We start from the raw sequence: 18,582 nt of genomic DNA, 5'->3' as shown, positions 1-18,582 counted from the left end.
TTGTAATGAGACACGGCCATTTTTCACCTATTCGTGACAATCACGTAGAGGGTCCTCAACAACTTTGACTTAAGGAGTTTCATAATATAAAAATACCGATACCAGTTAGCACACAAAAGCATCACGGTTCTCATACCGCATATACCCCTACATAGTTACCGAACGTAATCAATCGCAGATAATGGTGGCGAAATATTTTTTCGAAGGTGAAAATCTAACATTTGGATGTAAAACAGAAGCTTTAGATGTAAATCCATCCAAAATTACTAGTTCACACTCCTAAAGATGCTTCATAAGGCTAAAAATGTATGTTTGGCCTCAGTCGACCGATATTAATTTTTAGTGCCAGCAATTTGAAATTAATTTCTGAAATACCCTTGCTCTTGATTAAGCAATCATAATCGTATTGTAAGTCAAATTTCGGAAGTCCTCCCCTCCTATACCATACATGTATAATATACATTTTGGGAAACATACATTACTGATAGACCAGCACACATAAAATTGTGATAAACAGAACTTTAATTGTAAAGGCTAACAGGGAAAACACAAGACGGAAGTTAGATGTCGTGTTAAAGGTCAAGACACGACATCTAGCCCCAGAGGGCACGGGTCTATCGTAATTACTGTTGTATTTATACCTCGTTCCATACCACAGAAGGTATCACATCAGAGAGTCCAACATCAAATGGCCCGTCAAGTAGTGAACCTACAACTACAACTACAAATTCCAACCACAATGGAGGGAGCACAACTGAATCAACCACCCAGGGATCAACCGACCCGGATTCAACCACTCCTGGATCGACCGCCCCTGCATCAACCACTCAGGATTTAACTATAACGGGATCAACTACACCAGAATCGACCACATTTGGTAGGTTGACCATTCACTTTTGATGGGTCAGTTCAAATTGATTCTGCAAAATTACAAACCGGTTTTCTTCTTCTTCTGTGGTATGCTCCAACAGAGTGCTTAACGGCTTAAAAATAAGGAATATTAGTATAGACAAAGTGAGGAACCACAATGTCGATCTCATTAATTAATTGGGGATTTCAATGCCAGAATTAGAAGCATGTACTGTGGCACGTGTTTTTACAATTGAATGCGTGAATACAAAACCCACCCAAGTCTATGGGAAGTGATTTTGAGAGAAAAACCTGTGTATCATTTTAATTCCTTAAGTTAGATTTACCTGGTCAATATGGTAAGTTTTACGTGCAAATGAGTGGATTACACTGTATAAAGCATGACGATTAGCATTTCAGGGACTTTGTAGGGCTCATTTTAAATTTTGGGCTTGGGTGGTTTTTTGAATCATATGCAAAGACAACAAAGTTGGAATGAGATTACCACTAGTAAAATAATACAAAATAAAGCACACAGGTATGTATAATGTTGATAAGCATTCTGCCATGTAATATAAACCACACACGTTCCTTTATTAAACCCATTTTGTTTTCAAAAGTCACTCTCCAGCAATGAATGTGTTACAAGTGGACTTTTATACATACTGGATTTCAATCAATGTGTTACAAGACTCAAATCACGGAATGGGGTGGTTCTTTCATACATGCTATTTCTCACATGCTCAATAGACACAGATGATGAATTTGAGTTGTTCTTTCACAATTTACATATGACAGGCCTATGTATAGCAACAATTTCCCATGCTTAACTCAATTTGGCCAACGTATGGACTTGGGTGGGTTTTATATTCATATATTCAATTGTATGTACGGAAGGAAGACATGTGATTTGTAACAATATTATAGCACAAACACGATTACTTGAAAATGAACATCGAACGTGTAGTAGTTATACAGATACGTACTAGCACTTATAAATAGTTCTACCAATACTATTTTAACAGTGATGAATGCAAAGAATGCTTTATATACCATTCTTACAATCCATACCTTAATCCTAACCCTAAAACGCGCTGAACCATAACTTTAACCCTTTTGGACTAATGACCATTCGGACTAATCGATCGTAGGTGCTTCCCTAATATGTACTCAGCAAACACAAAACGTTTTCGACATCATTCGCAAAAGTTTATAAAGGTTGTCAGAAAACGTTTTTAAACGTTTTTAAACATTTAAAAATGTCGGGTTATATAAACGGCATATGAAAACGTTTTATACTATTAAAATAGTATAAAACGTTTTCATAAACTTAAAAAAACATTTTATGATAATCAACTGTTAAGCAAACAAAAATGTTTTACAGAAAACGTTTAAATGTCGGGTTATATAAAGGGTATAAAAACGTTTTAATAACATTCCAAAAACATTCTTGAAAACTTGATACAAAACATTCTAAACAGAATGTTATTTTGGGGTTGAAAAATATTTTGCGAAAAATGTTTGCCCAAGATATTTTCAATAACGTTTTAAAAACGTTTTCATGACCTTTATATAACCCGACATTTAAATGTTATTAAAAGGTTTTGAAAAGAACATTTCTGTGTTTGCTGGGTTCAAATATTTGAACATAATGTTATTTAAGCATTGACACAATATTTGGCAAAAATGTTTGCAAAAATAGTTATAATAACATTTTTTGAAAACATTTTAAAATATTGTTGTAGTGTGTTTTCATACAAAACGTTTTAAAACATTATCATGACCTTTATATAACCCGACATTTTAATGTTATTAAAACGTTTTTACCTAAACCAAAAGCCAAAATATAACTTAATTAAAACGTTTTAAAAACGTTTTTGTGTTTGCTGGGTAGCAGCTGGTAACGATTTCAAGTAGAAAATTCAGTTGCAAAGCAATCGACTTTTGCTGTATACTGTTCTGTCTGTAACATTAAAACACACAATATTGGCATAATACATTTTTTTTTTATATATAAACATCAGGTCATATCCATGCATGTATGTACTTGGGAGTCAAATTCCCGACTCCTGATTCACTTGTTTACTGAATTTTAAAAATTCCATTTTATTTCAGATTTATCATCAGCATGTTCTTTTGCACTTGGAATGGAGAATAAGCAGATTCCTGACTCACGAATCACAAGCGACAAATCACATTCTTTGTATCCTAATCCTGCGTCAGACGGCAGATTCAACAGCAATACTTTTTGGGATCCATCTATGTCATTAAGCTCCTGGGTGCAGGTGTACCTTGGGTTGACAACGACAGTTGTTGGTCTTGTAACACAAGGATATGATCAAAACTGGGTGACGAGCTACTATGTGTGGACGCAAAGTTTCGGAGGAGAACTTAAATATATAACGCATAAGTCCAATAACTCTAAGAAGGTATAAAGAACTAGTGATCATACGAAATGGCGATATTTTACTGTGTCATCTTTGACCATGTTGACGATGAATTATCTACTATCATGTTTTACTTGCATTCAATATTTAAAATAATTAATAAATAAATAAAGAACAACGCAGAGCACATTTTAATGTAAGGAGTAAAGAATCAGCTGCTATATAATCAAGTGTGACGTAGTACAATGCTCTTTCAAAATATATCGCATTACGCCTTTGAATTCTTTCATGTTAGCTTTTCACAGGTAACAACGACGGGAACGGGTATGTTACTAACACATTTGACAGCCCGATTGAAACTCTTCTTATTCGCGTAGAGCCTTATGAGTGTAATGGTGCATGCCAGTTACGGTTGGAAATATTGGGATGTAACAGTTCTCTAGCTTTATCAAAAGGTATGGTTCCAAATCTAAGGGATTGTTTTAAAACGTTTTTATGACCTTTAAAAAACCCGACATTTAATGTAATTAAAACATTTTGGCGAAAACCAAAAAAGCCAACTTATATCTTTAAACACTTTTGTGTTTTCTGTACAGTTACCATGGTTACTATTTTCAACTAAATTAAATTATTAGTAATACTTAACGGTTATCGTATTACCGTAACATGGGGGAAACTTTGGTAGGCAGGGGTCACTTTGTACCAGTCATCTTTTCCAAGCTCCACTCTAGTCTATATAAATCAAAATGATTTTCTGTCAATCAAATTGTTCCTTTCAAAGAAAATCAATTTTTAATAGATTTATAATGGAGTTGAACTTTACTACAGTCATGGACAAAAGTTTGGAATACTTATAAAAATACGCCTTGTTTTCTTGGGAAGACAGTACTATACGACGTATTTTGACAGTGACTTAAGTATCCCGAGAATTGGTACAGGGCGTTGGTGAATACAAATTTTGGTCAACAATAGACAATGTTGTTTGTACTGCTAATAGTTCTATAATGTAACCCTTTCAGTTTTTGCTTGTTGACGTTGCCACACTTAATGTTATTGATATACAAAAGGAAAAATGCTCTGCTCCATCCCCCAACTTTTTATATTCTTGCGCGCACTGGGAAAAATGTGAAGCAAAAAATATTTCCGTCGGTTGCAAGTTGTGCCTCCCTTGGTTCCAAAAACATGGCTACGCCACTGTCCACGACTTCATTGTAACTTGTGGTAGGCACCTAGTCTACTTTAGTAGATCCTTTTAATTTATCATCCCTGAGTTCCCTCTGACCACGGTTCTGATCCAACAGCTATAAATCTTCAACGTTGGCGGCTTGCTCCGAAAACCGCTGTCCCCCGAGAACTGCGACACAGAGAAAAAAAGGTCTACTGTATTTGGAAAATACAATGAACTATGCACTCTAAAACTGGCTATGATGCTACCTCATTAATAATGCAGCCTTGGGTGTTATGTTACCTGACACAGCTAGACCACATGGGTTGGATTGCATGTGCATGATGCATTATTCATAAGAAATGATAAATATGTGTACATGCATATCTGTTTTTGGTTAAGAGTTACCACCCTATTTATTTCATTAACATTCATCTCAGATTAGAGATGAATGGGGTTGAGCCTATGTGTTAAGATATGGTGGGTTACAAGGTCATAACCCAAATACAACAGTCCCTTTTCTCTGGGCATAGCAGTCACTGTGAAATGTGTTGTGTTTTATGCATGGTGTGAATTGTTTATCAAAATGGGAATGCAAAGCAGTCTAGTAGGGCACCTCTCGGGGGCACCTCGTGTAGTGTTGCTGCAGGATAACCTTGTTTTTTCCACTGACCAGCATTCAAATAGTTTCTGGAAACTTCATAGCAAAGGGGGATATAATGATGCAGAACTTATCTCAACATTTTCCCCCAATAGCTTGCATGATACCTTCTGGAATTGAGCATGTGACTGGGATACCAGACCGCCACATTATAAAAGTCCTGCACGATACCTCTGTATACGCAGAGACGGTATACGGAAGGCTAAATCAAGCCTTCGGATGGCTTGTACAAATACCGCTGGCCACCGAGTTAATGCAGGTAAGTGAATGGTAAAATATTTCAGATTTCATCATGTTAAATGTTGAGTAACTAACGTCCTGGAAATGGCTATAGCTTTATAACTATAATGACTCTGAAGGTTCATTACTGCGAAAGATCATTACTGAGAATTTATAACAAGGTGTTTGTATTCCGGACGGTCAACACTACGCATTTCGAAGAAGGTTCGTTACAACAGAAAACAATACGTTTCTTATAACGGGGTATCATCACAAACAGAAAATATCAAATGTGGTGTACCCCAAGGATCAATCCTTGGACCACTTCTATTTATTTTATATATGAATGATATCTGTAACACGTCTAAGATACTCAAAACTATATTATTTGCTGATGATACAACTGTTGTTTTGTTCTCATAAGTTATTGCTACACTATGTACTATGATAAACAAGGCATCTATTAATAAAGTATTGAAAATTCAAAAACGGGCCTTACCATTATGGGTAATATCAAATAGTCCATACTTATCCCATTCCAAACCTCTGTTTGATTAATATAAAACATTAAATATTTTTGATATATGTGTAAGAAAGAAACGGGAGCTTTTATGTATAAGTACAAACAAGATATGCTTCCTCATCTTTCGTGAGGGCGCTACAATCAGCTGCCAAGACGTAGGAAATTTGGTTCCTGCATTATTGAGTTATTTTACATCATTTTACACCATTATTTTCTATTCATCGTGTTGTGGCTGCTGTTTTTATGTGTTTGTGCCTCATCTGCACCGTCATAGTAACTATAGAACTGCATCAATTGTGTAATTTTGCTGATAATCTTGCCGCTCTGACTACTACAGAACTCGTAAGCTTTACCGTGTACACATATCTGATTCTGTGTTGTAATTGGAATCCACGTACATCTAAGTGGACATAATGTCAGCCCTGTGCAGAACGTCGTAGCCCTCGCCTACATGCTTAACATGGTGTCTACGTACTTTCAATACATGACTTAATATGGTCAGGTTATCATATACACCCAGTTTCCTGAAAAGCCTGAACAATTCCAGTCTAATCCCAAGCCCCGATATCCAAGAACAATGTGATGACATCCAGAAATATCTGAAAAGAACTAAACGTGGTTGTCGTGGAGGACGCTTTCGCCAGAAACAAATCACTATCACTGAGGGACACAAACTCACCATCATATGCCACGCCCCCCTTCTGTGCTGACCCCAGTTCGTCCAGAACTGACAAATCCATTACTAACTCAGAAAACTTATGATTATTCTACCCTACCTGGATTCTTCCTTACCAATACCCGATCAGCATTAAATAAAACAGATGAACTGGATATTCTTCTCCATCAGACAGATTTCGACCAAATTGACATTGCTGTGTTAACAGAAACCTGGCAGTCTGGCATGATCCCAGATGAATTCCTAGCACTGGATGGTTTTAATCTCTTCACCAGAACTAGAGCTGTCAAACGTGGAGGCGGAGTCGCAGTTTACACAAGAGACAATATCCCAGTACTGTTTTAACTGATATCAAAGTTCCTGATGAGCTAGAGTGTATCTGGTTGTGGGTTCGCCCTTATCGATTACCACGTCAAGTATCTGGAATAATGGTTTGCGCAGTCTACATCCCCCCCTGAATCAGAACATCGTGATATGTTGGTCGACCACATAATTACAACTCTAGATGAACTCAAAATTAACCATCCTGACATGGGCATTGCCCTCCTAGGTGACTTCAATAGGACTGACATCAACCCCATTTGTCGAGCCCACTCTCTGAGTCAGGTAGTAAACAAACCAACTCGTAAGAATGCAATCTTAGACTTGATAATTATCAATGTTAAGAACTTGTACAAAATCCCTACTGTAAGTTCTCCTGTAGGTCTTAGTGACCATAACACCATCTACTGGTCTCCTAGAAATAGTAGAGTGATAGGTGGTAAAGTGCAAAAAAGAAATGTTAGACCTTTGCTCAAATCTCGTATGCATGAATTTGGGAGATGGATCACTGATCACACCTGGAAGGAGGTTCTTAATGCTAAAAGCACCCAGGACAAGACTGATGCTTTTTACTCCACTGTTAGTTCAGCCATTGCATTGATACCCATTTCCCATCTAAAGTGGTCAAACTCCACTCTAGTGATAAACCATGGATCACTCCTGAGATCAAAAACCTCATTAAAAAACGTCAAGCTGCTTTTACAGAGGGCAAAACTTACTTATGGCGTTTTCTTCGCAACAAAGTGATTCGTACCATTAGCCAAGCCAAAAAGTTCTATTATAGAGAACGTCTCCAGAACCTCAAAAACAGTGATCCATCAGGATGGCACAAGGGCATCCAAATGATCTGCAAAAAGAACAGGCAGCGCCCTATTATCTCTGCTCCTGGCATCCCCCAGAATGACGAGAAAGCAATTGCTGAAGCAATTAACCTGAACTTTGCTTCTGTTTCGCAAAGTAGGCCCCCTGTCAATCATGGTGAATTACCTGCTTTCTTGCCTTCCAAACCACCACCTCAAATTCATGTCTGGGAGATGTATAGAGAATTGAGAAAATTGAATGCTAAGAAATCAGCCGGTCCCGATGGACTGCCAGGTAAACTTTTCAAGGAGTTTGCATGTGAGTTTAGTACCCCCCGTTGCTGACATACTTAATGCATCCTTTGCTGAGAGTTATGTTCCCCAAATATGGAAGGATGCCACTATTGTGCCTATCCCTAAAGAAATGCCAGCAACAAGTGCTAAGCTCAGGCCTATCTCCCTAACTGCTCTTCTGGCTAAGGTCAGTGAAAGTTTTGTATCCAGATGGATAGTTGAGGATATTTCCAGCTCAATTGATCGTAATCAGTATGGGAGCATTAAAGGATCCTCAACTACTCACTGTATGATAGAACTTCTCGATGTGCTCTACAAGGGTACTGATAAAGCTAACACAGTCGGTACATTGGTGGTGACGGACTTCTCCAAGGCTTTCGACTGCGTCGACCACACCCTGGCCATACAGAAGCTTTATAACCTTGGTGTTAGAAGTGAGCTCATCCCATGGATTGCCGCCAATTTCCTCACATCCCGGCGTCATAGAGTGCAATATCAATCTGCACTATCTGAGTGGGAGACTCTTTCATGTGGCGTGCCACAAGGCACCTTACTGGGTCCCATTATTTTTATTGCTCTTATCAATGATGCTTCTGAAAATGCCAAGGCTTGCAGCTTCAAGTGTGTCGACGACCTGAGCCTTGTGGAAGTCCGTCCTGCCAACCAGCCTTCTCAGATAGATTTGGATGTCCAGAACCTGGATGATTGGGCCAACATGAACCACCTCAAGCTTAATACCTCCAAATGTAAGGTTATGCAAATCTGCTTCAAAAGGCAGCCGCCCAACCCACCTGATCTTGTTATTGCTGGAAAAAAGCTTGAGTTGGTGAATGAAACCAAGATTCTACACTCAGAGAAATATTCACACGTTATGTAAAAAAAACACGATGTAAATTAAATTATACACAATATAATATGTACAAGTTTGTCACAAACTTTTACCATGCCAGTTTGTAAATGCTTCAAATACATATTTGAACTGTACCGAAGCTAGTTTACCTAGTTTGTGTAATCATTGCATGAAATTAAGTAAAATGTCAGCCAAAAATACTTTGCTGATTGGAGAAAATCTACCTAACGTGTTATGTAAATCGACACACGTGTAGTTTTTACCTATTTCATGTAAGAAATTATAGCGCAGACCGAAAGCAATGGTGGACTCGACGTGTGTGTGATCGGGTAACCTGCTGAAACTTCATTCAAATAAGTAGGTTTCGGAGTCATAAGCTTCAACCAAACTGGAGATTCGTTCGATAAGTTATGCATGGATTTCTTTGAGACTTTAGAAATGGCTATTTATGGGTTCATTTTTATAGATTGATCAACATTAGAATTGACATGCACAGCACCGGGACATTGCAGCGATCATGTGTTACGAGCCCGAGTAGGACAATCATTACAGTACAATGCTGTACTGTATACTGCGCCCGGACACTGCGTGTATCTAGCACACTGTGTGTACGTGTTCAGCGTGTTGACAGGGCTATGACACTCTATTCACGTGGTTTCTTTTCCAACGCTAAAAGATTACGAATTTTGGTGGTTTGTAAATGAAAAGTGTCCGCACTATCGATTGATTACGTAACTGTTATGAATAATTTATTAGTTTTTCAATGCAATCGCCTCGACCCATTAATACATATTATCTGTATTTATCAAAGTAGGAAACTTGGAATAGCAATCTGGTGAGTTCACTGAACTACGCCCAAATACTGATGGAGTTTTAATGGCGCTAATCCTCTCCATACACAGATGAACAAATACAATAGGAGAAGGTCAACATATGACCTCCTATATGACATGTTATATGAGATGTACAACAACCTGAATATCATAAAGATCAGTGTTCGTTTGTGCATATGAACTGCATATTTACAATACTAAATATTACTCGTTATATATTGGTATTATGACAACACGGTATATACATTGTATATAAAACGACTAATAGATCCTACTATCATGGCGTCAGGTCATTGGTTCATCATATCCCGTATGTTTCTTAAAATTCATTCATATTTGAGACAAATTTCTGTGCCCATTTTATAGGCGTACATGTACAGGTGGATCCGGTTTTTTTTGTCATTTTCATTTCTTTTTGATGAAAGAATTAAGGTTTTCCACTGCACGGAGGCCACTATGTGATACTAATTTAAGGTTACACGAAGAAACGTATAAAAAACGTATAAAAGACGTATAAAGTTGTTCCCTAAAACCGCATTTTCTCAGCAATCAAATATCGCAGTGAGTCAAATGTTGGTGCATGGATGTATCTTAACATTATTTTTGTGTGTTTATACAAATTTTTAGAATCCGTTTGAAAATCCTTCGTTTAAATCATTTTTACGCACCATGTTCACAAGATCAAAAACACGTTCCATGCAGTTTTTTCAAATATTCGCTCCGTATAAAACCACGCCGAGTGATTGTTTTCTCCTTTCTTGTATTGTACTACAAATCGACCAAAGAAATAATGTTGCCATGGGGAAGAACAAAATACAGTACCGATTAAATTTTATTAGCCCGTTTTTGGGAACAATTTTCGAGAATCTTGTACCACAAAACACTGTTATGTTACATTATCGATATCTGGATTGTGGAACGTTAATTTTGATTTCTAACTGCCTACATTATTTCTCAAAAGTATGTCGATTCCTTTACCATTTGAATTTCACTCCAAATTTAAGCTACTTTTGCAAAATTCGAGGTTTTTCGCCATCGATACCTCCGACATTTACAGCGGTGATGAGATTGTTTATCATAAGAGCCTGGTATGCACTATTCCATAATAGTCAGTTTGAGATCAATCGATTTCACAGGTCACTCAGTAGCTCAATCGGTTAGCGCGCCGAACTCACGTTCGACTCTATAATACTATAGTTTTGAGCTGGAAAACTTTGGCACGTGTTCGAGTCCCTATGTGGTCCATTCCATCTATTTTATTTTATTTTTCTCTCACTTTGTTCTTTTTTCTTGTTCGTTTCTTTCTTTATGACTGCAGCGATTGATTGTTTTTGCCCGTTTTTTTTTTCATTATATAATTCAGGAATTTTTAGGCTATAGGCCTACTAGTCTAATAGGCGCGGCCTATGAATATATTTTTACAAATTAGATTAACAAAATATTGGTTGTTGGTTTTGTTGTTGTAGTTATTGTTGTAGGCCTATATATTGCATAATCAGGGTATAAATAAGCATACTAGGCCTATTATAGCCTATAGAAGCATTGATTTATTTCACGACAGATATCATCCAGGATAATTTTAAAAATTGAAAATTTAGAAAATCCAAAGGAAAATTGCAGAAAACAGCTGCCCACAATCACCCCCACCCCCCATCAGCCCATATGGTCCTATCATGGTCGCCCCTTCCCTATCACTGCATCATATAGGATGACTCACGAGCCGCGGTTTGTCCGTGGCCCTAGTTCAGATTGATACACTATTGTACGCGTGAGTTCATTCTTTTCTGCATGGCTGTTTCCATTATTAACTTACGCCCCTCTGGAACCAAGCCTTGAAAATCAATTGCATTTAACCTTAATGCTATTTGTAAATGAATGCGGATTCCCGGTTGTTATTTTTCCACAGTGTGACAACTGTCCACCCATCCAGACAACATCATCACACAATAAAACGTCTGTATTTGTACGATGAGTAAATATTAAACTGAACTTTGCCTTGGAACATTGTGTAAGACGGTGTAAGATTTTGTGGGCGCCCTCAACATTATTATCCTCTTTGTATCCGTAAATGACATGGCATAGACTGTGTGAATTATATGAACATGATGAAGACTACTTATACATGGGGTCATATCCATGGACACAAGTAACGATAATTGACAACACGATACGCGACTGTATTTAGGGAGGCTAACCACTAATAATTAATAATGCCGGGTAGGGCCTACTCCTGGGCGACTCGTGTGGGCAAGGACGCTTTAATAGGACGGTGACCAAATGAGTCTCAAATTTCACCGGGGAGGGGGGAGGGGCACTCAAGTATGATAATGTAGGCCTATACACATGTGTGGCCAACTTATTTAAACACCCCCCTAAAACGAGTTTTACCCTACCAGCAAATTTAGGATCAATAGGCCTAACTTAATACACTAAAGGAAGTTTTGGATGAGAAAACGGACATTTTGATGAGAAACGGCCAAAATGGTGAGAATTTAAATTTTCTCATTCTTTTGGATGAGAAACTTCCTGGTGTGTGTGTCAATCATTATTGTCTTATTAAAATCCGGGACTTTGGTTGACCTGTGCTAGACTCCAGCACATGTTAATGACGCAAAGACAGTTGTGGTAACACCATGGTCGCAGACCTGCAAAAAAGCTCAAAAACAGATAGTAATGAAACCAGTTTTTATTTTCCTTGCTCTAGCGAGTTCACAGAGAAGGTGTTTCTAATACAATGCAGCGTCGGACTCTAGCTGAGAGCGTAGCCTGAGTCCAAACGGACACCAAGAAGGGCTCTCCATACACAAATGAACAAACACAAAGGAAAGTAGTCTCCTCCGTGACCAGCTTGATTTCGATGGAGCGAAACCAAATTGGCTGCAGAGGAGACGGGTAATTTTGCCATGCAAATGAGGTGAGTGCCCTCTCAAGAATAACTACTCTCTGGTGTTGAGATAGATTACAAATAACACAGATGCATAATTGAAATGACTTCGATTTAATGTAGCCTAGTGTACCAAGAGTGGGACTCGAATTAGGCTTGAAGCGACAATGCATTAGTGTACTATAGCATTGTATATCGTACATGTACATGCACATTGAGAGAGAAATGCTACATTGACCATTAACTAGATAGCGGGGTGAACTGATAGAAAAGAAAAGAAAAACAAAATAAAAAACTTCATGCATGAAATTGTATTGTTGAATGAATCTGACAGTTGACCAAGATTTGATGACTTCAAACCTATCATGAATTATGTTTCAGCATAAAATAAAACAAAGAAAGAAAGAAAGAAAGAAAGCCCCAACCCTATTGAAATGTTTTTTTGCATAAATGTTATGTATTTTTTACATAATTTGTGTAAAATATTACATAACAATTATGCAGTAAAATACCTAATAGCTGAGGTAAAAAATCTACATAAAATTTATGTAAATATTTTACATAATTTGTAAGTATTTTTTTTACTTATCTGCTATGTTTTTTTTACATAATTCATGGTTATGTAAAAAATACCTATTTGTTTTGGAGTTCTATACGTACATCGAAGTTGTGTAAAATTTTACATAATTTATGTATTTTTTTCTGTGAGTGTAGGCCTTACTGTTCAGTCAGACCTATGCTGGGACTTACTCAGAGGATGATTTAAGCACTTCCCAAAAGCCTTGCGGTTAGCACAGCTGTGTGAGTGAACATGACACCACTGCCCACCCACTGCATACACACGTGCATGGTTAAATTTGAATTTGGACAGATATATTTACAATAAAAACACCTTCAAAAGGTTGGTCGATTTCACATTTTATGTTATCTACAGAAGGTGTGAATTATCCTTCATGCATACATCACTTTAGATCTAAAATCGACCAAGTAATGACGACACACGGGCAATTCTAAAACAACATCTTTTGCACAGAGTTCAATGGGATTTGAAAAGTAAAGTGGCAGTTGAAACTCTAGTGATAACACTTTTACGGTGCATGATGGGGCTTCCTTAAATCATCCTCTGGGACTTACTAGTCAACAGTATGATTTCTATAAAAGCAGTCGCAGAATTTACATGCTGAGTAGACTGAAGCGTTTTGGAGTATCCGTGGAGGACCTTGTTTCTGTGTACGTGGGATATGTTCGTCCCACTGTTGAGTATGCTTCGCCTGTATGGCACGGCAGTATTACCATCCAGCAAACTCAACGGATTGAAAGAATCCAAAAAAGGGCCTGCCGCATCATTCTTGGTTCAACATATACCTCGTACACAGATGCATTGTCCCTCACGGGTCTCCAATCGCTTGAAGAAAGGCGTCATCACCTTTGCTGTCAATTTGCAAAGAATTGTACCACCTCTGAGAAATATACTCACCTGTTCCCTTTCAACAAGAGTTCCCATGGTATGTGTCTTAGAAGATCCAGCACTTACCATGTCCCAAGGTACAGGACCAATAGATATGGTAACAGTCCCATTCCTTACCTCACAAAGCTTCTTAACCATCAGTGATCAGTGTTTAAATTGGTCTTGATCTTCTGATCTTATCTTGTTTTTTTCTGATGTGTGTTGATTAAGTTGCTTTAATTTTACTGTGAGGTGTGGGGGGGGGTGGTGTGCATTAGTGTTTTTCATTGGCGGTGTGTTTTAATCGTGATTATGTAGCAGCATTTTTATCTAGTTTTATTACAATTTGGCTGGTCCAATCTATGTGCAATATCTTGTTTGTCATTGAATTGAATGTAATTTCATTGAATGAAGTTCTTAATGCCTGTGTTTATTGTGAGGGCTGATAATCTGGTTGTGAGAGTATATGAGCGTTGTGTGTAGAAATACGATGGGTTGTGCGGAAGTGTGGGGTGTGTGTGTAGGGTTGTAGGGATGTAGGCCTATGCACATGAGAGAGTTTAAATTTGAGTGTTTGCAGGGCCGTGTGGATATAATTGAGTTTTGTGAATTTTGATTTATAATTCAATGTAAATTTATTTTGTGTTTGATGTATTCAAGTGCTTCAGTAAGTGCAATTAATTTCTTTTAATAATCTTATTGTGTTTTTCAATGTAATTTTTATGTTTTTTATGTCATTATAATTGTAATATTTCATGTAATTTGGCCTCCGGGCCACGAATTGAAATAAACTTAAGGCTACATGCTCTTTTTGGTTGAAATTTTTGGCGGGAAATAATCCCGCACAAATATTAAAGTAATCTTTTCCCACAACTAAATATCATAGTCAGGAAATTAATGATGCATCTGGTAGCTTAGATCATAACTTTCATATACTTTAGTTGCAATTATCCCAGAAAATTCTTGATTTGTTTTTACAGAGTCTTGAATTGACGAGGTTTATGATCAAAAAACGTCACTCGGTGTATTTTGAAATTCGAGGCCATAACTCTTCTCAAATTAGCCCCAAATCATAATTTATTATATACACGCGTAGCAAACACCAATGGGAATAATTGGACGTTGTTTGCGGAGCCTAAATTTGATTAGATTTTATTTCACAATATTTCTAGTGTGAGAATTTTGACCTGTCAATCCCTTTTCGGATTTCGCATCCGAATTCATTAAAATGTGATATTTTGAATTAAAGTCACAATGTACGATCTTTTTTCAGAATTTACCTTTATTTTTTTCAAAACTGATTTTTTGGCATATTTGTAATAGTTACACATGTTCTAACTTAAATATATGAGCAAACTGTCAAATTCGTCCTATTTGTAGTAAAACGGGACGATTTTCTGTTGGTCCGACATAAAGTCATAATTTTTTTAGATTATGACTTTATGTCGGCCACGATCGCAAACCGTAGTCTCCTACAAAACTAGCTTGGTTACGCTCCCTCCACATGTGGAGGAGCGTAACCAAACTGGCCGCGTAGGAGACTAACTCTGAGGCCGCACTCGCTTTCCTAATCCAAATAGTGCGAGATGTTTAGAGTGATAGAGGCGAAGTTTATGATGTTGTTTCTTTGCAAATTCCCAATGTTTTTCGCGTCCAAATGTATTGGGAACTTTCATAATGATTGCATATTATCATTTTAGAAGAAAAAAAGAAAAATCTAAAAATTTAAAAAGATCGTACATTAAGGCTTTAATAATGAGTACGCTTACCTTTCTGCAACACTTCCCGGTACCATTGCGCACCGGTGACAGCCAATATTTTGGCTGAAAACAGTCCCTTCCTATCATTTTTGAACAAAATATGCCTTGTAATTACGCACATGACACGTATAAATTGGGACAGCGAGGAAATAAAGAGAGCCATTTACGGTGGGGTAGGCTATTGGAAGCTATTATGGTACCAGGCATGTCAACTAGATGCATACATAAGGGCGGTATATTCAAATGTTATTGTCTGGATCATTGAGTATCGATCGCGCAAGTAGGCTTATACACCAATCCGAGAAGCGTTTACTGTATTTGGCCCTCTATTGACGGCAACACAGATGTACCAGAGCGGGAGATTTAATTCGTAATTCAATACTCATGATTGTGTATTGAATATCACTGTTGTGTACAATACTATATAGCACAAAATAAATAATGGATGGAACCCCCGACCTCGGGACACCGCAGTTTTACATCGGGGACACCGCAGTAATGGCGAAGTCGGATAGGTGTATACACGTAGATGTGTGTTGTCGCTCCCCTGGTTTTGACACACACCACTCCACGCCATACATAAATTCTGCCAGTCACATTTCCCCAATATGAAATTTTTTTAAAGTAAAATTTTAATTTTAATTTTACTTCATTAAAGTTTGGCGGAGGCGGGGTTCGAACTCACGGCGGCGGACTGCTTTGGATACACTATGAACCCAGCGCCTTAGACCACTCGGCCACTTGTTTTCTTGGAATTCATTTGAAACTTATTTGAAGATATAATCGCAACTTCAACTTGGCCTACCACGTGACAAGCAAAGGCAGAAAACGTACCATATTTTGGAATTTTATTTGCCTAAAAACATTTATGTGTATTATTAGCGCTCAATTATTGTTAACTGCGTGTTTTATACAAAAAAATCCAATAATAAACATGATAACTGGGCGTCTGTATGGACAATACATTATATCGATTTTGACACGTGCTTGTGTCTCAGTACATTTCCATGGTCAGTAAAATACTATAGAGGAAAACCTACCATTTTCTTGTATACACGTTCGATGTTTTTATCAATTACATAAAAATCCATTTTAGACCCCAAATGTTTTTTCAGGAAATAAAAGATTAGATTACCATAAAAACGAAACGGTAATCTTTTGCCGGGTCTAATGTAATATTCACATAGGATTTTCAACGTTTTTTTATCCTTATTCTTGCTCAATTAAAAAAATATTTTGGCGTATATAAAATTGAAATAAAATTCTCTGCTTCTTAAACGACATTAAATGTGCCACAATTGGGTATCACGAATCGTTATATATGATGTGCAGTTAATATTCATATTTTCTTTTTATACAGAGGATGCTTCAGTTTTGACAGGAAAAATATTTTCTTGAAAACCCTCTCACTCGGTTATTTTAAAAAGGTAACCACGCTTCCCTAGAATGTGCAATAAATTAGCATTAAAATGTTTCTTATTCTAACAGCAAGCGTTTCTAGAATGTATTATGGCGAAATGTGGTGTAGTTATAAATTACAAGGACGTCTTGAATGACCCAGCGTTTTTATTATATTTATTAGAAAATTAATCGTCGTTTATTACGAGTCCTAAGAGGCATACCAGTTCAATTCATCAAAATTAATTTGTATTAAATGAAAAACAAACAGACAAGTAGAGTCCAATGTCTTACTATGACTGCATTACTACGAAAATCTGCTTTTTAATACACTAGAAACGTGTTGATATGTATATCTTTGAAAATCGTCAGACATTAACCACAGGTACCGCCGTGGCACAGTGGTATCGTTCACTGTTCAGCATAGTGTATCGGCAGTGGTTCGAACCCTGGTGTAAATTTTAGTATTTTTTATTCTTTTTACTAATACGCTGTGCCGTTTTTCAAACACGCCCCTGAATGAAATTCATGGGCAAGTACCCTTAATCTGAATCTGATCTGAATCTGAAAATGGTATTTTCACAGAACATCAAGCAAACCAAACATCAAGCAAATAATAATGATAATAAAAATAAAAATAATAATAATAAAACGGCATTTATCCACGCTTTCTGGATTATCATCCCTCAAAGCGCGCCACGGGTCGATAGGCTGCCAAGCCCCTAAGGGCGGCACAAGTTGATCTCAATGCTGAGTGTGACAGACAACAGACCTGGGCTGATCCCCTGCTCTTTACGAAAAGGCCTGCAACTTTTACATGTCCAGATATTGCTCGTCTGGTACACGGGACCACCATTTTACGTGACTCTCCGAACCACGGCACGCTATGCACCCACTCTGGTGCCTGCACATTTAGGGCTACAATGAATGGGATAGAGGGTAAATGAGAAAGCTCACGATCTTACAACCTTCCGACAGTAGCACAGTAACTACATGACCACACTCTACCTCTGGGCTAATACTGTAGCCTTCTACAGGGTAGACCATACTGCAGTTACTGTCCGTTTTCCTATACACAATACACAGTGCTCTCACCATTGACGCGTGACCTCTAGAAATGATGTATGGTGGAAGAATGGACACTTGCCTAGTTAACATCACTGTGTGAAAAATAACCAGCCAATATTTAATATATTCTCCAAACTTCTAGCAAATATATTTCTCTAACTTGACCTAAAATTACAGCTAGGTTAGATGTTCAGAAATGGTCGCACTTTTGTAAAATATGAGTGAGGGCGATGGCATAGCTAGCCAACTCCCCGTGTTAATTGAATGGAGATTTGACCGAAAATATTGGTATCGGACCGCTCACTTCTGAAGGATGCCACAAAAAACGGTAAAAGCTACATTTTAACTATTCTCTGGCAATCATCATGATGAGTTTCTTATATAGTATGCCGAAATTGGGTACTGTAGGTGATTGACAAAGGGTCGCACTTTTCTGATAAATAAGTG

General features: G+C 37.6%; 1 protein-coding gene across 1 annotated transcript in view; it reads left to right on the top strand.

Annotated features, from left to right (window-relative positions):
- The window catches only part of LOC140140921 (uncharacterized), a 113,423-nt gene that overhangs the window by 19,052 nt on the left and 75,789 nt on the right, over window positions 1-18,582 (top strand). The window contains exons 5-8 of the mRNA XM_072162680.1: window positions 659-877; window positions 2,965-3,278; window positions 3,532-3,691; window positions 5,158-5,321. Of these exons, the coding sequence (XP_072018781.1) occupies window positions 659-877; window positions 2,965-3,278; window positions 3,532-3,691; window positions 5,158-5,321 (857 nt within the window). The remainder of the gene's footprint in view (window positions 1-658; window positions 878-2,964; window positions 3,279-3,531; window positions 3,692-5,157; window positions 5,322-18,582) is intronic.

The sequence above is a fragment of the Amphiura filiformis genome, chromosome 19 (assembly GCF_039555335.1).
Source record: "Amphiura filiformis chromosome 19, Afil_fr2py, whole genome shotgun sequence".
Classification (NCBI taxonomy): domain Eukaryota; kingdom Metazoa; phylum Echinodermata; class Ophiuroidea; order Amphilepidida; family Amphiuridae; genus Amphiura; species Amphiura filiformis.
The sequence above is the reverse complement of the archived record's forward strand: the minus strand, read 5'-3'. Positions and strand labels throughout refer to the sequence as shown.